Consider the following 27,287-nt stretch of genomic DNA (forward strand, 5'->3'; position numbering starts at 1 on the left):
AATTTATTGGATGTCACGTTAAAGGAATTCAACAGCCTGCCAAGTAACACTTGTGGACCTTTCTGACCCCATTAAGCAGCAGATAAGTGCCTCTTATATATAGTGTAGTTAGTGACGTTTCTCTTTCATGCAGGCAGTTTGATTTATGCGCCTTAGTTTTTTAGTTGGGTATCATGACATCTGTTAGAATATTGTTCAGTGTACCAGCTACAAACGATCATATCAAGATACTGTCCTATGAGCTATAAGAGATGACATAGCTTTTGTTAGTAGTTAATTGAATTGCTCTGCGTGCGGGAAAATACAGAAACAGGTTAACAAAGTGACAGTTTTGGAAGTCACTGCTGGTGAAACACTTCACTTGTTTCAAATTGTACAAGGTACAGATTTATGTTTCTGTGAAGGGATGTTGTCCTGTAAGCAAACTGGGTATCCAGTGTAATGCAAGAATGCTTTTAGTGACCTATTTTAGGACTATAATAATAACATAATAATAACTTTATTTTTCTATACCGCCATAGTCAATCGACTTCTAGGCGGTTTACAGTGTAAGAAGGCTGGACAATCAGCGAATAACAAGAGGTCTCAATACAATACAATAAGTCAACATACAATACAATACAATACAATACAATGATTCTGTATACAATACAGTACCATATAGTACGAGTCTAACTACAATATAATACAAAAATCTGAACACAATACAATACATAAGTCTGAATACAATACAATACATAAGTCTGAATATAATACTATACTTAAGTCTAAATACAGTATCCTACAATGAGTCTAAATATAATACAATATTGTAGAAGGGGAAGTTACGTATAGTTTGGAGTTCAATTGGTAATGAATGTCTGAGTATTTCTTTAGAACTTCCATTGAGTTGGAGTTCTATGGAAAGCGAATATCTGAATACGTGAGGGGCATCTTTAGAGAAAGAAAGGCGTTTACAGACTAATGATATACATCTTAATATAGACGAGGGCTGTATATGTGCAAGTGTGCGTGTATTGCATAAAATAGTTGTGCATGCTCACATGTAGGGTGTTTCTATTTCTTCTAAATTTCTGTTTTCTTTTCTTTTTTTCTCTCTTCCATTGCCTTTCGGTGCCATGTTGATGACCCTGTGCATTTGTCATTGCTGATTTGACCCAACAAGAAAACCACCCAAGGTAAGAATTTCATATTGTTTCCAGCCTGCCTGGCATATAAAATATGAGTATTTTTACAGAAATGTGTACAATCGAGCAAGACCGATGGCTCAGTTTCATGTGGAATCGCATCTTTTGCTCTCTAGGTCTACTAGAGCTGGTGGTACACCCCTTAATTTGCCAGTTAATTGTTGTTCATAGCTCTCAGGGAGCAGGGAGTCCTGGCCCTTGCTCAAGAATGATACCAGATTCAGGGCCCCTGATCACAGGGTTTGGGAAGAAGCCCTAGCTGTGGGCTGTAACTGCAGTGACCAGACTGGGTATCTGGCGGGGAGGAGGAGAGTTAAAATTTAACTAAATCCATGGTAGGACCTGGCTCTAGGATTCTAGCCCTAGTCCCAAATGAGCTAGAGGCCCAAAGGAACAAGATGAAAGGATCAGGGCCACAAAAAAATTTTAAACAGTGAAACAAAATTCTAGATCACCATCCTATAGATCAGTGGTCTCAAATTCATGGCCTGGGGGCCACATGCGGCCCACCAGGTACTATTTTGAGGCTTTCAGTATGTTTATCATAATCACAAAAGTAGAATAAAACAGTTTCTTGATCATATGTCTCTTTAACAATAAATTACAATATTATTATTAAGACTTGGCCAAAAGGAAAGATTTATAAATTATAAAGAGTTTTACCTCATGCAACTAATTTTTCTGAGGCCCTCCAAGTACCATATTTTTCGCTCCATAAGACACACTTTTTCCACCCCCAAAAAGGGGGTGCGTCTTATGGAACGAATACACCTCAGCGCTCTCCCCACCCCCCTCCTGGCATTCTGCTGCTGCTCGTCACCACCCCGCCATCCTCTCGCTGCCCTCTTACTTGCCCGCCACTGTAGGAAAGGAAGAGAAGGGCCAGCGGTGTGCAATCGGGCCCACAAGTCTTGCCCCAATGTCAATTCTCGTCAGAGAGAAGGTCCAGGCCAGCCAATCACTGGCCCAGACCTTATCTCCAATGTCAGAATTGATGTCGGAGGAAGGCTTTTGGGCCCGATTGCAAGCCGCCGGCCCTTCGTGGAGTTGCGCGCAGGAGTCAGCAGCTGCTTTCCCCTGTCAGCAGCAGGAGTCGTCAGCCACTTTGCCCTGTCATCAGCAGGAGTCAGCCGCTGCCATGTCGGCAGTGGCGTCGGGTATGCTCTGCGGTCCAGGAATGCAGGAGTCTTGTTTTCAGTGTGTTGCGGTCCAGAAGTGCAAGAGCCTCTTTTTGGTCAGAGGAGCCGGCTTTTAATCTTCTGTGGAGGGATCTTTGGACTCCTGAGAGGTGGGTAGTGCTGCAGTTCATGGGGTGGGGCCTTGAAGATCGTTCCTGTGGCAAGTTCAGGGGTGTGTGTGTGTGTGTATTCGGGGGGGAGGGGTATAGCTTGGTGTGGGTGTGCTAGTGGCACTGGTGTATGGCCTAGGAGGTGATCCTATGGTTATTTGGGGTAATGGCATGTTGGTAGGTTGAGGTTTACCAGGGTTTGGTGAAGGGTTTTTTGGTGCTCCTTTTGGCGCCTGCTAAAAAGTCTGGTTCCAGGGGAGGGAGGGGTGGTGGAGATCGGAGGGGTCGTTCTGCAGCGGTGGCAATGTCTGTTGGTGGACCAGGGAAGAAGAATCGGCATGGCAGAGAGGAAGGAAGGCTTCGTGGAGTTGCGGCAGCAGTGGGCGAGTGGCAGACCAGGGAGGAGGGAACGGCGTGGAAGGCATGCAGGCTTCAGTGTGGGAGGGAGGCAGGCTGTCAGGCTTCGGTGCGGAAGGGAGGAAGGACAAAGGCTGGAAGCAGTGAGGGGGAGGGGGCAAGAACTCTGGGAGGAAGGGAATAGAAAGAGACAATTGTTGGGCCTGAGGAAGTAAGGAAGGAAAGAAAGAAAGAACTATCTAGTGCAACCAAAAATCGCCAGACAACAAAGGTAGGATTTCAATTTAGTGATCAAAATCTGTCTGCTGCAGTATATTTGTCTATTTTTCTAGGGGTCTGGGTTCAGAGGCACAATTTGGTTCAGAATATTTTTTTCTTGGTTTTTCCTCCTCTAAATCTAGGGTGCATCTTATGGTCAGGTGCGTCTTATGGAGCGAAAAATATGGTATCTACAAATCCAAAATGTGGCCCTGCAAAGGGTTTGAGTTTGAGACCACTGCTATAGATCAACGTTTTGGCAAAAGATTTCCTAGCAGAAAGGATACTCTTTATAGTAGGCTTTAAATTTTGGAAATGTGGGCATGCCACTAAAAGGGTACATAGAGCTGACTTACAGGAGGTTTCTAAAAGTATTTGTTAAGTTCAAATGAAGCTCTCTGCTCTCACAGTGCATTCCCAAGACATGCTGCATGTTAAATCAAACCATAGCTCAGGTTCTCATAGCTTTGAAAAGGCTGTGCTTTTAGCATGAATTATTAAACTGCATTCTGTGGCAGGGTGAAGTTTTCTTTCATTTCCTGCTTAACCAGTGACCAGAAAGACTGCAAAGAAATGAAAAGCAAACTTTCTTCTCTGGCTACGTTAAATGGAAAGACAGCTCTTGTTCCTGATCTTATGTAGAGGAAACTAAAGATTTCTAATGTAAGTCCCCTGGGCTTGGGCTCGACAGGGATAGACTAAACCACCTCACATTAAGAAGCCCTTCAGTGGCAGGTTATAGCTGAGAAGCAGACCAACTACTTTTCTAGAAAGTAAAATCTCTTTATTTTGTGATACGGATTTGGTTCTGGTCACTGTTAATCATTTCTGTAACGCATAAGTGGTTGTGATTCCACAGGTTTTTTTTGGAGGGGGGTAGGTGGTGAAGGTTGCTAGTGCAAGACAGGTTAAAATCCTTATAGTGGAGGGCCACACCTATGTCAGGAATAGAGAGACAGTGGGGACGTTTTTGAACACAGTAGAACATAAGAACAGCCACATTGGGTCAGACCAATGATCGATCTAGCCCAGTATCCAATTGCCACAGTGGCCAATCCAGGTCACAAGTACCTGGCAAAAAAACCAACATTCCATGCTACCGATCCCAGGGCAAGCAGTGGCTTTCCCCATGCCTGCCTTAATACTAGACTATGGACTTTTCCTCCAGGAACTTGTCCAAACCTTTTTTTAAAACCAATTCCGGTAACCACTATTACCACATCCTCTGGCAATGTGTTCCAGAGCTTGACTATTCTCTGAGTGAAAAAATCTTTCCTCCTATTGGTTTTAAATGTATTTCCCTGTAATTTCATTGAGTGTCCCCTAGTCTTTGTAATTTTTGATGGAGTAAAAAAAATAGATTCCCTTGTACCCATTCTATACCACCCAGGATTTTGTAGACTTCAATCATATCTCCCCTCAGCCATCTCTCTTCCCAGCTGAAGAGCTCTAACCTCTTTAGTCTTACCTTAAACGAGAGTGAGTTCCAACCCCATTATCTTCTTGGTTGCTCTTCTTTGAACCTTTTCTAATTCCGTTATGGCAACCATTGCAGAGAGGCACCTTCATTGTGTCTCTCTGCAATGCACCAGCTGCCTGCCCCTAGTACCTCTGATACTGGTAGTACACTTCTTCCTCCGTATTCACAGTGGATACGTTCCAGCTATAGGTGCGAATATGGAAAAACCACGAATAAATTTTCAATATGTTGTTTGCGGTTTTGGAGAAAGTGACATCATTATTGCTATTGAAACCACGAATAAGAATCCCCAGCGCTAACAGAACTGGTATGGGAACTTAAATAAACTCACCACACCTGCACACCTGCTATGAAACCGCCCCTCCCAGCAAAAGACTCCAAACTTAACTTTTGAATGTTGGTCAGGGAAAGCTGCCTCCGAAGCGGTGAAGTACGGAGAAGAGTGGAAAAGCCCGGGTGGCGCAGACTAAACTATAAGGTGGAGCAAAGACCTAAAGAGCTAATCAGAAAGACAAGCGAGGGAGGTGTCCAAAAAGCTGAGGGAGCCAATAGATTGTTCAAGCCGCTATTGTATGTGGGCAGCTTTGTCCCCTCTAAAGTCCAAAGGTAGCTGTTCAATTACAGACCACGTGCTGCTCCTAAACCAACTTCTCCGCTCCTCCCCGCTCGCCTCCTTTATAGGGGCGGCGTCCTACGAGTCTTGATGTCAGTGTTGCCAGTGGGGAGTGTTTCCCACCAAATTGGGCTACTTTTGAGGACTGGAGGTAGAAAATTTGTTGCGTTGGCGGATCAGGCTTTTTTGTGCTACTTTCCTGGAGCGTGTGTGGGTTTTTTTTATTTTAGTCGTATTCAACCTGGTGTTTCGGTCATCTCTCTGAGTTCTGTTAGCGCTGGGGATTTTTCTCCTTTAAAATTCATTATATATTATTATCTATTTGTGACTTGGTACTTGGTGCACTGCAGGGTTCCTGCTATGAGAACCTATTGAGTTTAAAGATGATGTTTTGGGGGCGGAGTTAGCCAACAAAAAATTGCGAATAAGTGAAATCGTGAGTGCCGAAACAATATGGAGGGAGAAGTATAATACAATTTCTACCTCATAGAATCTCAAACAGTTCTATAATGTTCCTCTACAGCACCCTTGCACTGTACTAAATTGTATGTCCTTAAATTGCACTGTAAGTGGCCTTGACCCTTTTTACACTATAACTCAAATGGTAGCATAACTTCACCACCATTAGAATACCCTTATGCATTCAACACTTTTAGCCAGGTTCAAGGATCCTCAGCGGCACCACTTGGAGCTCAATAACCTTTCATTGCTCCAAGCTTTATGTGTCTACTCGTCATCGGGTCCTGTTATTATATTTAATACTCAAGTCCTATTCTTCACTCTTGCATTTTTTAGAATTTTTTAATTTTTAATCAACTTAAATAATGTTTAAAAGCTGTTACTTAGCTTTTTCATGTGGTCTCTGGCAAGGGGAATGTCACCGACATATTTCGCTGTAAGTAGCTTTATCAAGGAATACCCCCTCAATAGTAAACCACCAGCACATAAGACCACTCAGTCCTCAGAGATCTTGACCCTTTTTAGGCATAGTGCGACTCATAATTCTCACATTAAATTAGATGGTAGTACGCGTATGTACACTGAATTAGGGAATTGTGTGCCCCAAAATTCTAAACGATATACCTCATCGTACAACATATTATAAACAAATAGTATTTGCAGCATTCAGGAAATAGATGCAACTGGACTCCCAATCCAGTTGGCCTTGTGAAGAAAGATGTTCAACTGCACTGGAACAGAAATCTTGTGGTTAATGGCCTTTAGTTTACTATTGAGATGCCAAACTTGTTTGGAATATTGATTATCTGTATTAGCTGTACCTAACGGATAGAGTAGTAAGCTGAGAACCAGGAAAGCCAAGATTCAAATCCAGCTGCTGCTCCTTCAGCAAGTTACTTAATTTTCCATTGCCTCGAGTACAAACTTAGAAGCTCTTTTACGAAAGCTTAGCACACGCACTAATTGACATTAGCATATGCTAAGTGCCATGTAATCCATAGGTACCAAATAGAATGAGCAGCATTTAGCATATGCTAGGCTTTAGTAAAAGGGTCCCTTAGATTGTAAGCTCTTCAGGAACCGCTGCTGTTCAATGTATTTATTAATGACCTAGAAACTGGGACGAAGTGCGAAATTATAAAATTTGCAGATGATACCAAGCTTTTTAGTGGGGTTGGGACTAAGGAGGACTGTGAGGATTTACAAAAGGACCTGAACAAACTGGGAGAGTGGGCGAATGAACTTTAATGTAGAAAAATGTAAGGTCTTGCATGTGGGAAACAGAAACCCGATGTACAGCTATACGATGGGAGGGCTGACAATGGGGGAAAGTAGCCTAGAAAAGGACTTGGGGGTACTGGTGGACAAATCCATGAAGCCGTCAGCACAGTGCGCAGCGGCCGCTAAGAAGGCGAACAGAATGCTAGGTATTATCAAGAAGGGTATCACAACCAGAACGAAGGACGTTATCCTGCCGTTGTATCAGGCGATGGTGCGCCCGCATCTGGAGTACTGTGTTCACTATTGGTTGCCATACCTTAAGAAGGATATGGCGATACTTGAGAGGGTTCAGAGGAGAGCGATGCGACTGATAAAAGGTATGGAAAACCTTTCATATGCTGAAAGATTAGAGAAACTGGGGCTCTTTTCCCTGGAGAAGCGGAGGCTTAGAGGGGACATGATAGAGACTTACAAGATCATGAAGGGCATAGAGAAAGTGGAGAGGGACAGATTCTTCGAACTTTCGAAAGCTACAAGAACGAGAGGGCATTCGGAAAAACAAAGAGGGGACAGATTCAGAACCAATGCGCTTCCAGAAGGTGTGATAGGACAGAACACACTATTGGGCTTCAAGAAGGGATTGGATGCTTTCCTGAAGGAAAAGGGGATTGAAGGGTATAGATAGAGGACTTCTATAGAGGTCCTGAACCTGATGAGCCGCCGCGTGAGCAGACTGCTGGGCACGATGGACCCCTGGTCTGACCCAGCAGAGGCACTACTTATGTTCTTATGTTAATACACGTCTTCCTCCAAATCCGCAATTTTTCGGCTGCTGACTCCGCCCCCTAATTTTCATTACTGAACCCGGCGTTTCACATTGGAAATCGCTGCTCCTGGTGGTTCCTGAAGGAAATCACTGCTCCTGGCTTTGTACGGAGCAAATTGCAGGTTGGGTTATTCACGATTTATCTTTTTCAGGTCTATTTTACCGAAAAACCGTGAATAACATGCAAAAAGTTATTTGCGGTTTTTCGGTATTCACGGCTATGTTCTGCCCGCATCCCCCGCAAATATGGAGGGAGAAGTGTATATACTGTATCTGAATGTAACTTGCCTTGAATTACTACTAAGAAAGGTGTAAGCTAAATTGCAATCCAAAAAATACCAGGCATACTGTGAAGTGATAACAAAACCCTACAAAAGTCATTCAGGGACAATAGAGCTATACTATACCATAATAGCCCTAGCTTCAGGACAACAAGGTCCTACCTATCAAATAGACAACAAGGTCCTACCTATCAAAAGGTAGCACTATAAACATTTAGTTCATGGCAGCCAATCAGCTAGCGGCTCTTTACAGACAGGAGCGACTTTCCTTCGCTCCTGCCCGTGTGGAGCCGCTAGCTGATTGGCTGCTGTGAGTTCTCACGGTCCCACGAGAACTCGTGGTAGCCAGTCAGCTAGTGGCTCTGCATGGAAGGTTGCTCCTGCTGCGGTTCACTGCTGGACCACCAGGGATTCTAAAGGTATGCGGGGGAGGCAGGAGGAAGGTAAAAATTATTAGAATTGACTGGGACAGGAGGCGGGAGGGATCGCTCCTATCCCGGCCCACCACTGAACCACCAGGGATTTAAAAGTTACACTGGGGAGGGAAAGGGAGGTATAAGTTATTAGCGTCGCTCAGGACAAGAGACTGAAGGGATCCCTCCTGTCCCAGCTGGACCACCAGGTCTCACGGTAGGCCCAGCAGAAGCCTGCAAGAGGTTTGGGAGGGGGCGAGTCAGCACTGACCTGAATATAATCCAAGAACCCCATTTTTGGGCCTTAAAATCTCTGTTTATATTTGATCATATACGGTACTTTGCCCTGCACTTAACTATGGACATTGGGAAGTTTTTCTAATGTTGGCTTTTTTTTCTAGCTCATCACCCTACGTAAGGACTGAGAGCATGGGGTTCAAGAGTCTGAAGTCTTTTCCTCCCTTTCCCTTAGTGCTTAGCTTTTATTTGGGGAGTGTGTGGTACAGTGGTTAAAGCTACAGCCTTAGCACCCTGAGGTTGTGGGTTCAAACCCACTCTGCTCTTTGTGACTATGGGCAAGTCACTGAATCCCCCCATTGCCTCAGGTACATTGTGAGCCCACCGGGACAGGCAGGGAAAAATGCTTAAGTACCTGAATAAAATTCATGTAAACTGTTCTGAGTTCCCTGGGGGGAGAACAGTATAGAAAATTGAATGAATGAATGAATAAATAAATAAATAATTTGATTACTGGTGGATTATTCACATCTAAATTTAAACTGTCCATACATAGTCACTACTTCTTTCTGCAAAAGGCAATAGTGCTGAATATAGCCAATTAGAAGTGTTAGGTATGTGGATAGTTGTGATATTATGCCACTGTCCAGGAAACTGTGCAAGTTAAGTTAGATCAGCTTTTTTGCTGGCATAAATTAATCTGTATACATCTCTGAATACTGTGACTTCAGTCCTGGCAAGTTACTCTCAGCAGAAGACCTAAAGGCATGCTTTAATACCCTGCACTGGCCTACCTTCCACAAGACTAGAGGCTCCTTCCCTGAGAACTCATTGTGCTTCTGAGAGGCAGAAAAAAGACAAAAGACTTTTCCAGAAGCAATTCATTACTTATCACTCAATCCTAGGCCACCTCTAATTGGGAAGAACCAATAGTACTATACACACCCCTTGTATTACATCAGTCAGTTACTCCTGTTGCACAATTCTAATCTAATCTTCCATTTGTGAGTTGCACAAACCTATACAAGCTCTAGGCGACTAATTGCCCTGTCCAGAACAACTATATTATATACAGTGCTGTCCTCCAATATAGAATGGCTCACTCAGGCCCAGATGCGCTCGCTAAACCTGTTTTGACAGCTTTAGCGACAATCGCATTTGCCGACCTGATGCAGAAAACGGCTCACCACATGGTTTTCTGCACGATCGCTCATTCTCCAATCTGACCATGCAAACTAGAAGAGTGATTGATGCTCTAACATGGCTTCTTGATGCACAAAAAAGAAAGTGGTCGCGTTTAGCGATACAAGAAAAGCAACTGGTCAAGACCAGTCGCTTATAGTTTAGTCCTTTTTTAAAAAAAAATGAGCACAGATTCTGTTACACATGCACCATATCTGCCCCATTAAAAATAAAAGCACCCTACCCCCATTGATGACAGCCCTCCCCGACATCCCCCCAACATATCAGGGACTGACCCTCCTCTTCTCCACCCCCCACCCCCAGCCCCTTAGCAGCGAAAACAGCAGGAGGGATGAATCAAATGGGAGAGTCGGGGATTATGACGAACCTCTGCATGAATCATTTACATGCAAACTTTTTAGTACGTGAATAGCTCTTTTTGAATTGGCTAAAAATCAGATCAGAGCAGACTTATCTATCCTCTTTAGTGCATCTGGGCCTCAGTAACCAGAGTCACACATAAAACAATCACATCTGCTCCCCTATACAACAACAATCAGCTAGCTGTCTTCCTCTCTTCTGTCACATCTGTGCCCTTTTAGGTCATGTTCTCTCCTAAAAGCAAACATACACACGTGCATTAAAACTTCCTGGGAATTTATAGCATGTCTTCTGAATGTGGTTTCACTGGGTTGCTCCAGTGAATGAAGATGGTTGAATGGTGGTGCGATACAAAACATTCTTTTGGCTGAATAACCAGTGAATCGTGCAGGAAGCTGTTATCGGTTTTCAGGAGACATTTATATAAAGTACTTCTTGTGATTCTATATGTTCTAAGCACAGATTTATTATATTAATGGTGCTTGAGAGACTCCCATTTGATCACCCAGTGCTGGATTTCTGTTTTGAGTTTGTGACCAAGGAAATCTGCTCTTACAAGGCTAGACTGATTTGATTTAGTGTGGTATATTAATACTGTACTAAACTATAACCCTTCACATGGAATCTAGATGTAGGAAATACAATATACAATATGTAATTGTACATAGTTTATAAAACAAGCGCACACTTCAGAGCAGTGGTTTCAAACTTGTGGCCCGCCAAGTACTATTTTGAGGCCTTCTGTATGCTTATCATAATCACAATAAAATAAAAGAGTTTCTTGATCATATGTCTCTTTAGCTATAAATTACAATATTATTATTAAGACTTAGCCAAAAGGAAAGATTTATAAACTATAAAGAGTTTTACCTCATGCAAAATTGTCATTTCTTTAATAAGAACATAAGAAGTTGCCTCCGCTGAGGCAGACCAGAGGTCCATCTCGCCCAGCGGTCCGCTCCCGCGGCGGCCCATCAGGCCCACTGCCTGAACAGTGGTCTCTGACTAATTTTATAAATTACCTCTAATCCTATCCCTATAACCTTACCTCTACTCCTATCTATACTATTTTTCTCTGAGGCCCTCCAAGTACCTACAAATTCAAAATGTGGCCCTGCAAAGGGTTTGAATTTGAGACCGCTGCTTCAGAGGTTGCAGGATGGTTGGAGCATGACCCTGCACTTGCTCAGTGCTTCAAGCTTTAATCTGTGCTCTTTAGGCTGATTGGGGGGGGAGGGGGTGAGAAAGAGCCTGGAAATATTTCTCAGAGCCTCCAGGAGGAGGAACCAGGCAAGTTGAAACTATTTTATAGGGTGATTATCTACTGGCCTGTCAGAGCTTAAGAGTGTATTTCTGAGGAGAAGCATTTATTTCCTTATTGAATAGTTCAGACGACTTTTTTTTTTTTTTTTTTTTTGTAGCAGCACTTTGGATATAGAACATGGCCATACTTCAAAACAGATTTAGTGGTTCGTTTTTCAAGGGATAAAAAGGGATGGATGGACTAGGAAGGTGGGGAGGAAGGAGGGAGGACAAAAAAATTCACTTGATTTCTCCTCTTTCCTGGGCAAAAGTACTTCTAGCTAGAATTAAAATGTGCAAGTGGCATGTCAGTTACAAAGGTCACACTTGATGGAAATAAAACTTTGTCTTGATTATGGTAGTGCATGAGGTTTTGATGTTTCTGCCATTTTAAAATATTTACATTTAATGAAGATCTGTTTTTAGATGATGAGAAGATAGGAGGAGAGCTGAATGACTCTGGGAACCATTTGTTTCTTCTTTAGAAATGGGTTGCTTGTATTTGGCAGCTTGTCTTTCTCTTTCAAGCCAAAACGTGCTGACAAATTCCCTGTTTGTGCCTAATTTCAGGCTCTTTCTAAAACTGGTGTGCAGCAGAGATTAAAAAAAATAGCAGAGAGAGAAGAAATAATATTGCATTTATGTAAGCTTTGGAAAAAGCCCTTTTGCGTCTCCTTTTATTTAGGATTTGCTCTCTCACTCTCCTGGGAGAACTGGCAGGTTAGTACATGAGCCTGTGTTCCAGAGCTGACTAAAGACTTAATTAGAGCTAGGTGTGCTTTGGCCCTGCCCTGTCTGCTCCTCCCTTTCTTTACTTCAAAGCACATTTTGCAGTGATCCTCCTTGAAAGCTTTGGTTTCACACGCCTAAGGAGTCATCCTATGCTGGGGTAAAAAATGGTAAGGCATCAGTCACTGTGATTTGGTAACTGTACAAGAAACATAGAAAATGACAGATAAAAGGCCATTTGGCCCATCCAGCCAGCCCATTCATATCATCAACTATCTCCCTCTAAGAGATACTACACGACTGTTCCTTGCTTTCTTGATGTCAGACACAGTCTTAATCACCGCTACCTCCTCCAGGAGGTCATTCCATGCATCAACCAGCCTTTCTTTAAAGTAGTATTTTCTTAGATTACTTTTGAGTCTATCACCCTTCAACTTAGTCTTATGCCCTCTCGCTCCAGAATTTCCTTTAGTTACAAGAGACCTGCCTCCTGTGAATTTATGCCACAGAGATATTTATATATATTCAATCATATCCCTATCTCTTATCTTTCATAGTATACATATTGAGGTCTATAAATCTGTCTCTATATTATTATTAGTCCATATTATCATTTAGTTCATTGGCTGCCTTTGGAGGCAAGAGTATTATTCAAATTTTCCTGTATCTGCTTTAAGCTGATATCGGGATTGTCTCCAGCTTGCCTTTTTCCTCATGTTGTGTTGCATAGACCATCAAGAGAAACTAGAAACTTCTACTTATTTACTTATCCAAAAAATAATGGGTGTAGATACAAGACCTTCTTAGATAGTACCCTAGCATTTCAAGCTGGTAGGCAACAATCTTGGTTAGGTAAATGTATTCAGCAAGCTATATTATCCTATTGCAGTTTTCGGAAATTAATTAAGACCACTTTGTTTGATAAGTTTATTACTTAGTGAGTTTTATTATTGAAATTCTGTTTTACAAATATTTGCATGTTTTACTGTATTATTGCATTTTGCTGATTGTCCAGCTCTTTTTAGTGTAAACCACCTAGAACTTTTGGTTATGGTGGTATAAAAGAATAAAGTTATTATTATTAATATTATTATATGCTTTATGATGAAGACCACTGACCATTTTAGTAGCCTCCCTCTGGACCAATTCTATTCTAGTTCTATGAGGGTGACTAAAAAATTAAAGACAATTGTTTAATTACACGATAACCGGAACAAAGCTAGAGAAATGCAACATATGTACTCGTACATTGCCTGTTGGATAGTTTGGCCATGTACAGAGCGCTCGGCCTTAAGTTGTGTGGCAGCCATAAAGTCAGAAACTTCTATCTACTTGGGTGTAGTCTACAGACCACCGACTCAATCGCAGCAAATTGATAAGGATCTGATTGTGGATATCCAAAAGTTTGGAAGGAAAGAGGAGGTTCTGCTGTTGGGAGATTTCAACCTGCCAGATGCGGACTGGAATGTTCCATCTGCGGAATCGGAAAGAAGTAGGAAGATTGTGGATGCCTTTCAAGAGGCTCTGCTCAGACAAATGGTGACAGAACCCACAAGAGAAAAAGCGATATTGGATTTGGTCCTCACAAATGGGGAGAGTATCTCTAATGTTCGAGTGGGTGCTCACCTGGGAAGTAGCGATCATCAAACAGTTTGGTTTGATATAACGGCTAAAGTGGAGAGCAGCCGCACGATACTTAAAGTCCTAGATTTCAAACGTACGGACTTTAATGCAATGGGAGAGTACCTGAAGAAAGAACTGTTAGGATGGGAGGACATAAGAGAAGTGGAAAGACAGTGGTCTAAGCTGAAAGGAGCGATAAAAATGGCTATGGACCTTTATGTGAAGAAAATCAATAAAAACAAGAGAAAAAGGAAGCCGATATGGTTCTCCAAACTAGTGGCGGAGAAAATAAAGGCGAAAGAGTTGGTGTTCATGAAATATAAAAAAAAACCCAAGAAGAGGAGTGCAGAAAGAACTACAGGGTGAAACTGAAAGAAGCCAAGAGAGAGATACGTCTGGCGAAAGCACAGGCGGAAGAACAAATGTAGGTGGAAGAACAAATGGCTAAAAATGTAAAAAAGGGAGAAGGACTGAGATTGTCTGGCAAAGTTACATGAGAAAATGGAATAGATTCTGCGCCGTTCATGGAGTAGAGTGTTTATGAGCAACTTGAAAAACTGAAGGTGGACAAAGCGATGGGACCAGACGGGATCCATCCCAGGATACTAAGGGAGCTCAGAGAGGTTCTGGCGAGTCCTATTAAAGACTTGTTCAACAAATCTCTGGAGATGGGAGTGATTCCTGGGGATTGGAGGAGAGCGGATGTGGTCCCTATTCATAAAAGTGGTCACAGGGATGAAGCAGGAAACTTCAGGCCGGTGAGCCTCACTTCAGTTGTTGGAAAAATAATGGAAGTGTTGCTGAAAGAAAGGATAGTGTACTTCCTTGAATCTAATGGGTTATAGGATCCGAGGCAACATGGCTTTACAAAAGGTAAATCGTGCCAAATGAACCTGATTGAATTTTTTGATGGGGTGACCAGAGAGCTGGATCGAGGACATATGCTAGATGTAATTTACTTAGATTTCAGCAAAGCCTTTGATACAGTTCCTCATAGGAGGCTGTTGAGCAAACTTGAAGGGCTGAAGTTGGGACCCAAAGTGGTGAACTGGGTTAGAAACTGGCTGTCGGGCAGACGCCAGAGGGTGGTACAGAAGCAGTTGACCTGGATGGTGAAAGCACAACAAAGAAAAATGGGGAGAACCGATGATCCACAGTGACAACAATCCACCAATGAATACAAAAACTGTGGCTACAGATGTTCTGGAGATAATTTATTAAACACTGACATATAAAACCAGTACAATGCTAAAAAATAATGTGATAAAAATCCAACCGGACCCTACACAGTCCGTGTTTCGGCGAACAAGCCTTCCTCAGGGGTCAAATGTGTCAGTGTTTAATAAATTATCTCCAGAACATCTGTATCCACAGTTTTTGTTTTTGTTTTCCTGGATGGTGAAAGCGCATCAAAGCTTGCGTTGGTGGATTCAGGTGGAAATACTTTTCAAGGGCTTGCCTCTCTGCATTTCCTCTTGGGTGATACTGATGACATATGTCAGTCTTTATGGCTGGGGAGTTCATTGCAAGGGTTGCCAGGTTCAAAGCCAATGGTTACCTTTTCAGAGAAAATGGTCCGTCAATAGATTGGACCTGAGACCATTCGCTTAGTGCTGCAGTCATTTGAAAAGACTCTGGAAGGCAAAGCGGTCAGTGTTTTATTGGACAATGCCACAGCAGTGACATATGTCAAAAGACAGGAGGCTAGAGGCCCAGTTGTGGTTTGGCTGCGCAGAATCCCAACTATAAGCCATTTCGGCAGGTCATGTAACGGAAGTGAATAATGTAGAAACAGGCTATAGAAACATAGAAGATGACGGCAGAAAAGGGCTACAGCCCATCAAGTCTGCCCACTCTGCTTACCCACCCCGTCTATGCCCTAATGACCCAATTTCCTTATCTTGACCCTCGTAGGGATCCCACATGGGTATCCCATTTATTCTTAAAGTCTGGCACGCTGTCTGCCTCGATCACCTGCACTGGAAGCTTGTTCCAATGATCAACCACTCTCTCTGTGAAGAAATACTTTCTGGTGTTACCATGAAATTTTTCGCCCCTGAGTTTGAGCGGGTGCCCTCTTGTGGCCGAGGGTCCCTTGAGAAAGAAAATATCATCTTCCACTTCGACATGTCCCGTGAGGTACTTAAATGTTTCGATCATGTCTCCCCTCTCCCTACGTTCCTCGAGAGTGTAGAGCTGCAATTTGTTCAGTCTCTCTTTGTACGAGAGACCCTTGAGCCCCGAGATCATCCTGGTGGCCGTCCGCTGAACCGATTCAATTCTGCGCACATCTTTACTGTAATGTGGCCTCCAGAATTGCACACAGTACTCCAGATGAGGTCTCACCATGGCCCTGTACAACGGCATTATAACTTCAGGCTTTCGGCTGACGAAACTTCTATTGATACAACCCAATATCTGCCTTGCCTTAGATGAAGCCTTCTCCACTTGATTGGCAGTTTTCATGTCTGCACTGATGATTACTCCTAAATCTCGTTCTGCTGAAGTCCTAGTTAAAGTTTCTCCATTCAAGAAGTACTTCCTGCATGGATTTCCGCTTCCGAGGTGCATGACCTTACATTTCTTAGCATTGAAGCCTAGCTTCCAGGTTGAGGACCAACTTTCCAATGTAAGCAGGTCCTGCGCCATATAATTCTGTAAACTGCATTCACTTACTATATTACATAGTTTGGCGTCATCGGCGAATAGTGTTATTTTACTTTGAAGCCCTTGAGTCAGATCCTCTATGAATATGTTGAAAAGGAGTGGAACCAGGACCGAGCCCTGCGGCACTCCACTGGTCACCTCCGATGTTTTAGAGAGGGTACCATTAACCACCACCTTCTGAAGTCTGCCACTCAGCCAATCTCTCCTAACCCCATCGATTCCATCATATTTAGCAGCCTACGGTGTGGGACACTGTCAAAAGCTTTACTGAAGACCAGGTACACGACGTCCAAAGACTCTCCCAAGTCCAACTTTCTTGTTACCCAGTCAAAGAAGCTGATGAGATTGGATTGGCAGGACCTACCCTTGATGAATCCATGCTGACTGGGATCCTGAAGATTCCCTTCATTCAAGATCGTGTCCAATTTGCTTTTAATTAGTGTTTCCATGAGTTTGCACACTATTGATGTGAGACTCACCGGTCTATAATTCGCAGCCTCTGCCCTGCAACCCTTTTTATGCAGAGGAACGACATTAGCTAATTTCCAGTCCAGGGGAACTTTCCCCTTACTTAGTGAGAGATTGACTAGCTAAGCCAACGGTTTCGCCAGGACATCGCTCAATTCTCTGAGCACTCTTGGGTGCAAATTGTCTGGTCCCATGGCTTTGTTCACCTTGAGTCTTGCCAGTTCACTGTAAACTTCACCTGGTGTGAACTCAAAATTCTGAAACGGGTCTTCTCAGTCACCAGGCTCTGAGAGGGAGGTGTCTTTGCCCCCAGAGTACTTTCAACAAAATTGGAAAGTGCTGAGGGAGGCTGACGTTCGATCTAATGGCGTTGGTGGTCTGCAGTTTGAAGAAGTATGATTATGTCATGTCGTTTTATTGTGAGCTGCATTGGCTGCCTATGGAGGCTCGGGTATTGTTCAAGCTGGGTTGTTTCTGTTATAAGGCTTTATATGGTTCAGCCCCCTTCTATCTGGTTAATAGATTTTCCATTGCTTCATACAAACATAGCAGAAAACCCCATGCTTTGTTTAATTTCCCTTCTGTACAGGGTCGTAAAAGTAAGAAATTTCTTAATCACACTTTAGCATTTCAGGCAGCTTCTTAAGATAAAGAATTTCAATCATTGTTGCTTACAGCTTATTCTTACAAACATTTTAGTTGAAGACTTACCTTTTTTCCAAGTACTTGACTAACTAACTTATTCTATTCCATGGATCATGTTTGCTGTTAATAATCTTTTGTAAACCGCGTTGAACTTATGGTTATGCGGTTAATAAGCACAACATTATGTTATGTTCTTGTTACTTCAGATCAGATCAGAGCAGAGCCAGGAAGCACTGGCATAGATGCCCTAGTACAGTGGTCTCAAACTTGCGGCCCAGGGGCCACATGCGGCCTGCCAGGTACTATTTTGAGGCCCTCAGTATGTTTATTATAATCACAAAAGTAAATTAAAACAGTTTCTTGATCATATGTCTCTTTAGCTATAAATTACAATATTATTATTAAGACTTAGCCAAAAGGAAAAATTTATAAACTATAAAGAGTTTTACCTCATTCAAAATTATCATTTCTTTAATAAGACATTAACTATTTTTTCTGAGGCCCTCCGAGTGCCTACAAATCCAAAATGTGGCCCTGCAAAAGGTTTGAGTTTGAGACCACTGCCCTAGTACAATCGTAGTCAAAGGAACTGTTGTACGTATTTCCTCTGTGGCCAATGATAGGCAAGATTATTTGAGGATTAGCGACCCACCAAGGGGTGCTGCACTGGATTGGCCATATCACACATGGTACATGGATCTGGTTTGGTTACAGCAGGACAAGTGCCTAAGACTTCTACTGCTCCCAGCACTGCTTTTGCAGGGTCAGTTGCCTTAGATAGTCTAGGCTGTTTGGGTTCACGGAATGACATTTCCTGCTTGTCACAGACCATGAATTGCCAGAAGGAATCAAATTCACACATTATGAAGTGGTTCCTCAGCCTTCAATTTCTGGGTGTGACATTGGGTGGACTGACTTTGTCTTGGGAGGTGGACCCTGACATGGCAGGCACTCAACTGGGCATGGATAAGCTGAGGGGGGAAGGTTTGTGTGGGAGTCTATAGGATTCTATGTTTATTATATACTTAATACCCTGCAAATTATTAAGTCACAGTGACTTACAAAATAATCAATCTACATAAAAATACGTAAGAAAAGGAACACCATAAGTATAAAAGAAAGAAGCAATCACACTAAAATCCATACAAACTCTAAAAACTATATAAAAACACTTAATATTAAAACAAGATAAAACAAAGTAAATAAAATAAATAGAATAACTAAAATTATCCACCCTGCTGGATACTCCCTCGATGTCAAGCCACATTAATTTCCATAGCCCGAGTCGAGGGCAGGAGGGCCTGGGATCCCTCCTGCCCGTAATGTAGTGCGGGGTGGGGTTAGGGGGTCGCCGTGGCCAGGAGGGTTTGGGCTCCCTTCTGGCCCAACTACACAAAGGTACGGGGAAGGCGGGTGGGGGTGTCGTGGGGGTCGGCCAGGGGGGTCGCGGGTCGGCTGGGGGACAGGCGGAGGTTCTTGGGGGGGGGCGGTCGTTGGGGGGAGGGGGTTTGCGTCGAGGGCAGGAGGGCCTGGGATCCCTCCTGCCCGTAATGTAGTGCGGGGTGGGGTTAGGGGGGTCGCCGTGGCCAGGAGGGTTTGGGCTCCCTCCTGGCCCGATATTGTTGGGGAGTCGGCGGTCCTTCGGGGTGAGGGTGCGAGTGGTCCTGCCGGGGGGGGGGGCTGTATCGGACGTCGGGGGGGGGGCATCAGGCTTTCAGGATGGGGACAGACCTTCAAGGGGGGACAGGACTTCAAGGGAGGACAGTGCACGGAAAGTCAGGGGGGGTGAACGGAGAGTCGGGACAGCGCACGGAAAGTCAGGGCAGTGCACGGAAGTCAGGGGGGGTGAACGGAGAGTCGGGACAGCGCACGGAAAGTCAGGGCGGGCGAAAGGAGCGTCGGGCATCATGCGCGGTATACCCGTGAGCGCGGTATACAAAAGTTTTTGTACATGTCATCGTGATTTCTGCGCGCTATACCCGTGTGCGCGTTTTACACGGGTGCGCGTTATATCCGCGAAAATACGGTAGATCTTGCAGCATATTCAAAAGGATAGATTTTACAGTTTAACCACAGAGCACCACTGAACCATGGTGGAGGTACACACAACAATCAGTAGCAAAGTATACAGTTCGGTCACCAGGAGTAATCTAAGTGTAACCAGTAGTTAGAAATAATTAAAATGCAATTATAAGTTATCAGGGAGAAATCAATATTTTGATGTTCAAGAGCCATCTATCAGCAGCTTTTGGAATTCTACATTGTATGTGTCACCTGTGGAATCCTGGACAACACAGCTGTCTCTCCAGGAGAGATCCAAACTGCCAAGTTAGTCAGTTGGGTGGGATTTTTAGGTGAATACAGCTGCAGATTGAATGCTGTCTGTAATTGAATTGAGTTTTGGTAAGAATTTCTGAATTGTGACAGTGTTTAATGTAAGGTTCAGGGTCCGTGGTGTGTAATGACCCTGGTGAAGTATATGTGAGGTTCTGAGGTTTTGTTTTGTTTTGTTTTTTTACTTTGTACTCTGACAGTACAAAGTTTTGTTCAGGTCCCTTGTCCTGATATTTTAAGAACATAAGAATAGCCTTACTATATCAGACCAATGGTCCATCAAGTCCAGTAGCCCATTCTTACAGCGGCCAATCCAGGTCCCTAGTACCTGGCCAAAACCCAAGGAGTAGTAACATTCCATGCTACCGATCCAGGGCAAGCAGTGGCTTCTCCCATGACTTTCTCAATAACAGACTATGGACTTTTCCTCTAGGAAATTGTCCAAACCTTTCTTAAAACCAGCTATACTATCTGCTCTTATCACAACCTCTGACAATGCGTTCCAGAGCTTAACTATTCTCTGAGTGAAAAAATATTTGCTCCTATTGGTTTTAAAAATGTTTCCCTGTAACTTCATTGAGTGTCCCCTAGTCTTTGTAATTTTTGACAGAGTGAAAAATCGATCCACTTGTACCCATTCTACTACACTCAGGATTTTGTAGACTTCAATCATATATCTCCCCTCAGCTGTCTCTTTTCCAAGCTGAAGAGCCCTTACCTTTTTTATCTTTCCTCATATGAGAGGAGTTCCATCCCTTTCATCATCTTGGTCGCTCTTCTTTGAATCTTTTTTAGCGCCGCTATATCTTTCTTGAGATAAAGAGATCAGAATTGAACACAATACATTAGATAAGGTCACACCATGGAGTGATACAGGGGCATTATAACATTCTTAGTCTTGTTAACCATCTCTTTTTTAAAATAATTCCTAGTATCCTGTTTGCTTTTTTGGCTGCCGCCGCACATTGGGTGGAAGGTTTCATCATATTGTCTACCCAGATCCTTTTCTTGGGTGCTAACCCCCAAGGTGGATCCTAGCATCTGGTAACTGTGATTTAAGTTATTCTTCCCAATGTGCATCACTTTGCATTTGTCCACATTAAATTTCATTTGCCACTTGGACGCCCAGTCTTACAATTTCCTAAGGTCTGCCTACTATTTTTCACAATCCGCATACGTTTTAACAACTTTGAACAGTTTAGTGTCATCTGCAAATTTAATCATCTTGCTTGTTGTTCCAATTTCCAGATCATTTATAAATAAGTTAAATAGCACCGGTCCCAGTACAGACCCCTGCAGCACACCACTGTTTACTTTCCTCTATTGAGAAAAATGACCATTTAACCCTACCATCTGTTTTCTATCCGATAACCAATTCCTAATCTACAACTGAACTTTGCCACCTATCCCATGTCAGGGAAGTAAATGTTTTAAACTGTGAGACGTTTGATTTTAATTAGATAATTCAATAGTCTTATTTCAGTAATTTTCTCTGAAGCTATTAAATATTTACTGTGAATGCGGTGGTTATAATTCTGTCAAGAGCTGTAAAGACTTGTAATAACCTTTAATTGTGGAACCGCAGTTATTAAGTTGTTTGGTTAAATTGAAGCTTGGTATGTTTACCTTTTAAAGAAAATTCATTTTTGAACTAGTTTGAAGCTGTGTTACTGTATTGGGAGAGTTTTTAGAATGGAATATTGATTATCCATCTTTTTAAACAGGGAAATGGGAATTTAGTAAGACAGGTTTCTTACTTTGAGTTATTTACAGGATAAGAATTAGGCATTCCAAGAAATAACATAAGAATAGACTTACTGCGTCAGACCAACGGTCCATCAAGCCCAGTAGCCCGTTCTCACAATGGCCAATCCAGGTTACTAGTATCTGGCCAAAACCCAAGGAGTAGCAACATTCCATGCTACCGATCTGAACAAAATAGGAAATTCCAATAGAAATCAGTCTACTGAGTTTACTAGAGCCTACTATTGAGAATTAAAGAAGAAGAAGAATTAGTAAGAAAAATAAAAGGACTTTATACTTACTTCAGCTTTGTGAATTCTTGATCCGTGGTATCCTGCTCCAGGAGAAAGAAAGCACAGTTCTTAGAAAGAGATTTTATTTCTTTTAAAGATAAAGTAATATTATACTTAAGAACATAAGAACATAAGCAGTGCCTCCGCCGGGTCAGACCATAGGTCCATCATGCCCAGCAGTCCGCTCCCGCGGCGGCCCAAACAGGTCACCTGTCTGAATTACCAGAAGGGGCCCCCTTGCCACCCTGGTTTCCCATTGAAGTCCTATCTTCCCATCGAAGTCCTAACCCTCCGGTTTTGCACATGCACGACCTGGTCGGGTTTCTATACTTATTTCCTGGATACTTCTCTCAGTATCCCACGATCCCTTTGTCCCTCAGGAATCCGTCCAATCCCTGTTTGAATCCCTGTACCGTACTCTGCCCGACCACTTATCTGATGTTATTCCATGTACTTTTTGTACATGAAATCCCTATCCAGTGAGGCATCATCGGCATCACAGAAACATGGTGGAATGAGGAAAACGTCTGGGACACTGCTACTGGGATACAAGCTATACTGCAAAGACAGAGTAGGTCAAAAAGCTGGGGGTATTGCCCTATACATCAGAGAGGGAATTGAGTCTACTGGAGAGAACACGCCGGAAATGAAAAATAAGGTAGAGTCTCTATGGGCCAAAATTCCAGGAATAAATGGAACGGAAACAAAGATCGGCATCTACTACTGACCCCCAGGGCAGTCCGAAGAAACTGATGGAGAAATGTCGGACAAGATTAAACGCAACTGCAAGGGAGGCAACACAGTTATCATGGGTGACTTTAGTTATCCAGGGATAGACTGGAACCTAGGCACCTCCGGCTGCAGTAGGGAGACCAAGTTCCTGGATGCTGTAGACGATTGCTTCCTGGAACAACTCGTCAAGGAAAATACGTGAGGAAATGCAATTCTGGACTTAATTCTAAATGGACTACGAGGACCGGCGCAAGGCATAGAAGTAGAAAGGACGCTGGGAAGCAGTGATCACAATATGATCCGCTTCGACCTGGACACAGGGGCAAAACATCGATCCAGAACGACGGCCACGGCACTGAACTTCTGAAAAGGAAATTATGAAGCGATGAGACTCATGGTGTAAATTCGCTAGAGCAAGCATAGTCCCTTTTTAAGGACACAGTCATCGAAGCGCAAAATCTATGTATACCACGTATCAACAAAGGATCCAAGAGAAAAAGAACAAGGAACCGGCTTGGCTCACTGTATAAGTGGAGGAAGTGATCAGAGACAAGAAGACTTCGTTTAAGGAATGTAAAAGGTCAAAAACGGATGAAAACTCGAAAAATACAAACAGCATCAAAGAAGGTGCCATAAGGCGGTAAGAGGGGCCAAAAGAGACTATGAGGAAAAAATAGCCAAGGAGCTAAAAAAACTTCAAGCCGTTGTTTTGATATATTAAGGGGAAATGACCCGCGAAGGAAGCGGTGGGGTCATTGGATGACCATGGAATACAGGCAGTGCTAAAGGAGGACAAAGCCATCGCTGACAAACTAAACACATTTTTTTGTATCTGTATGTACCGAAGAGGATATACACAACATACCAGAAGCCGACAGGCTATACGAAGGAAACGAAGACTGGAAACTGACAGGGTTGACGGTCAGTCTAGTGAAGGTATGTAGGCAGATTGATAGGCTTAAAATCGATAAATCCCTGGAACCGGATGGCATCCAACCAAGGGTAATCAAGGAACTGAAAGGGACTATAGCTGAACTGCTCCAACTAATAGCCAATCTGTCGATCAAATCAGGAAGGATTCTGGAAGACTGGAAAGTGGCGAATGTTACGCTGATATTCAAGAAAAGTTTGAGGGGAGAACCGGGAAACTACAGACCGGTGAGTCTGACCTCGGTACCGGGAAAGATGGTAGAGGCGCTGATAAAGGACCATATCATTGATCACCTAGACCAGGGGTGTCAAAGTCCCTCCTCGAGGGCCGGAATCCAGTCGGGTTTTCTGGATTTCCCCAATGAATATGCATTGAAAGCAGTGCATGCAAATAGATCTCATGCAGATTCATTGGGGAAATCCTGAAAACCCGACTGGATTCTGGCCCTCGAGGACCGACTTTGACACCTGTGACCTAGACGGACACAATCTGATGAGGACCACAGCTTCAGTACAGCTTCAGCGAAGGAAAATCTTGCGTGACAAACTTGCTGCACTTCTTTGAGGGAGTAAACAGACAGATAGACACAGGTGACCCGGTCGACATTGTATATCTGGATTTTCAGAAGGCGTTCAACAAGGTCCCACATGAACGACTACTTTAAAAAATTGTGAGACATGGAATCAAGGGTGAAATACTCATATGGATTAAAAACTGGTTGGTGGATAGGAAACAGAGTGTGGGGGTAAATGGACAAAACTCAGACTGGAAAAGCGTCATGAGTGGAGTGCTCTTCAACATATTTATAAACGACCTGGAAATTGGTACGACAAGCGAGGTGATTAAATTTGCAAATGATACAAAGTTATTCTGAGTAGTGAGGACGCAGAAGACCTGCAATGTGACATAAACATGCTCAAGAAATGGGCCGCAACATGGCAAATGAGGTTTAACGTGGATAAGTGTAAGGTGATGCATGTCAGTAACAAAAATCTTATACACGAATACAGATTGTCCGGTGCAGTACTTGGAGAGATCCCCCAGGAAAGAGACTTGGGAGTACTGGTTGACAAGTCAATGAAGCCATCTGCGCAATACGCAGCAGCGGCGCAAAGGGTGAACAGAATGCTAGGAATGATTAAGGTGGGAATCACAAACAGATCCGAAAAGGTTGTCATGCCGCTGTACCGGGCCATGGTGCACCCACCTGGAATACTGCGTCCAGCACTGGTCACTGTACATGAAGAAGGACACGGTACTACTCGAGAGGGTCCAGAGAAGAGTGATTAAAATTGTTAAGGGACTGAGGAGTTGCCGTACAGTGAGAGATTAGAGAAATTGGGCCTCTTCTCTCTTGAAAAGAGGAGACTGAGAGGGGACATGATCGAAACATTCAAGATAATGAAGGGAATAGACTTAGTAGATAAAGACAGGTTGTTCACCCTCTCCAAGGTTTAGAGAGAATGAGAGGGCACTCTAAAGTTAAAAGGGGATAGATTCCATACAAATGTAAAGAAGTTCTTCTTCACCCAGAGAGAGGTAGAAAACTGGAACGCTCTTCCGGAGGCTGTTATAGGGGAAAACACCCTCCAGGGATTCAAGACAGAATATATGCAATCTTGGGAAGAGATCCTGCGAGAATTAATAATCCAGAGAATACTTTGAAGGAACAATTTGTCTTTGGGTTAAATGATGATATTCTCAGAAAGATGATGGATAGGAGAATGGAGGAGCAGCCAAACATGTCTTTTCAGGATTTACTGCAAGCCGCAATAAGGTGAGCAGAAGAGGAGAAACCTCGATGGGATGGAGACCATGAGTTGAGACCAGCAGACCTGAACCCTTTAGTGGTTAGAACTAAAAGAGATACCAGTATGGGCGAAAGAGCAGTAAAGGACTCATTCCTTCAGGACATTTCTAAGAGACTACTACAGATAGAGAAAAATCAAGAAAGACTTATAAAGTCTGATAATAGACCTGTTAGATCCAGAAATGGTGGAGAGAGGTTTGAAAATAGGGGAAAAAAGATTTCAAAATTCATATGGAAAAAATGGTAGAGGTAATGGAACTGGTGATTTCATTTGCTATAATTGTTACCAACTGGGCCACATTGCAAGAAACTGTCTTAAGTGAAAAAACTAGATCTAACATGATTGAGACTGAAAAGAAAGAAACACTGAGTACTAGTGAAAATCAATTTAGGAAAACAACGCATAAGACAAACAGAGGAGATCACTCTTCAGAAAGGTCACCGGAGAGGAGAATCTTGCAGAGACCCATTAGAGCGCAATTTTGTAAAAGCATTAATGAAGAAGACATCTGAAAAGACAGAATGGAAAAAGCTCTGGGGCAGTCTCCTAAAGTGGATCTAATCATCAAAGGGGTAAAAACTAAATGCACGGTAGACACAGGCTCTGTGGTGTCCACCATTTTGGCTACCCATGTTTTTAGAAATTTCTCTTATCCCGAGAAATTAGAAGAGTAACTGGATGGAATTGATCGCAGTTAATGGCACCAAACTTCCAATATTGGGATGTATTGAAGCATGGGTGCAATTTGAAGACTTAATCATCCCACTGTGGCAGGAGTTACCGGGGTTCACTCCTGTTCTGTCCTCTCTAGGTACTTGTAAGTGTGGATGGAGTTGGGGGCAAGGAGTTTGTGCCCAACAGGGGGTGATCCAGGCTCTTTTATATTAGTCTACCAGTGTTTACTTGTGGTCAGAGGGCTTAAAAAGAGCTTTCTGGATTTATAGGATATACTTTGCTGCCTTCACTAAATCTTTTGCAGCATCTACCGTACACTTGATCTTGGCACTTTTTCTTGGAATTGAGAGCCATTCCACTTACTCTTGTGTTTCTTGGCATAACAAGAAAGCCTGTAAAACCACTTTTCACTTGAAAGGGTCCAGCAGCCTACGGTATTAATATATAATCAGGGGTGTAAGATCTTATTTGATAATGCCAGGGTTTAGACATGTAGCTGGGATAAAAGGGCTTTTCTCCTTCCTGATTTCAGTTTTACTGGAACTCATTCTAAAGGTTTTGCAGTCTGTTTAACTATTGTTTTGGCTTGCAGCTCTTGATGCATGTAACTAGAAATAAACCAGCAGAGCAACAGTATGTTAATTGAGGGCTTTTCAGTGATAGCTTTGAGTTTCAGGCCTGCCTGTGTTCTAACAGCCATGCATACTTGCCAGTGGTTCCCTGAAGCTTCATTTTACTTTGTATTTTTTATATTTTCTTGAACAGGTGTTTGCTTTTGATTACTGTTTTTGGTCCATGGATGAAGCAAATGCTGCTAAATATGCAGGTGAGTCCCTGATTTCCTTCATGTTTGCAGTGACCAAAAGGATTCAGAAAAATTAGCTGTGCTTGCTCTTAAAACTGTGATTTATTTTTTTTAAAGGCATATGACCTTTATAGTCTTAACTATCAATACAAAAAACCCTTCTATGAAAATCCTGAACAGATATGTAGTTCTCAACAAAAACAAAGCAGTTGTGAAAAAAACACACACTCCCCTCTGAACAGTTTTAAATCTTACATTAATAAATATTTCAATTATTTTAATATTTTTGTAACACCGCAATATTCAGCGTTTCTGACCTTGTCATGAAACTGCTATTCTTCTTATT

At 42.9% G+C, this 27,287-nt stretch overlaps 1 protein-coding gene across 1 annotated transcript in view; it reads left to right on the forward strand.

Annotated features, from left to right (window-relative positions):
* The window catches only part of KIF13A (kinesin family member 13A), a 483,305-nt gene that overhangs the window by 134,359 nt on the left and 321,659 nt on the right, over positions 1-27,287 (forward strand). Inside the window, 2 exon segments of the mRNA XM_033934590.1 lie at positions 1,166-1,178; positions 26,902-26,962. Of these exon segments, the coding sequence (XP_033790481.1) occupies positions 1,166-1,178; positions 26,902-26,962 (74 nt within the window).

This window comes from Geotrypetes seraphini, chromosome 2 (genome assembly GCF_902459505.1).
Source record: "Geotrypetes seraphini chromosome 2, aGeoSer1.1, whole genome shotgun sequence".
NCBI lineage: Eukaryota > Metazoa > Chordata > Amphibia > Gymnophiona > Dermophiidae > Geotrypetes > Geotrypetes seraphini.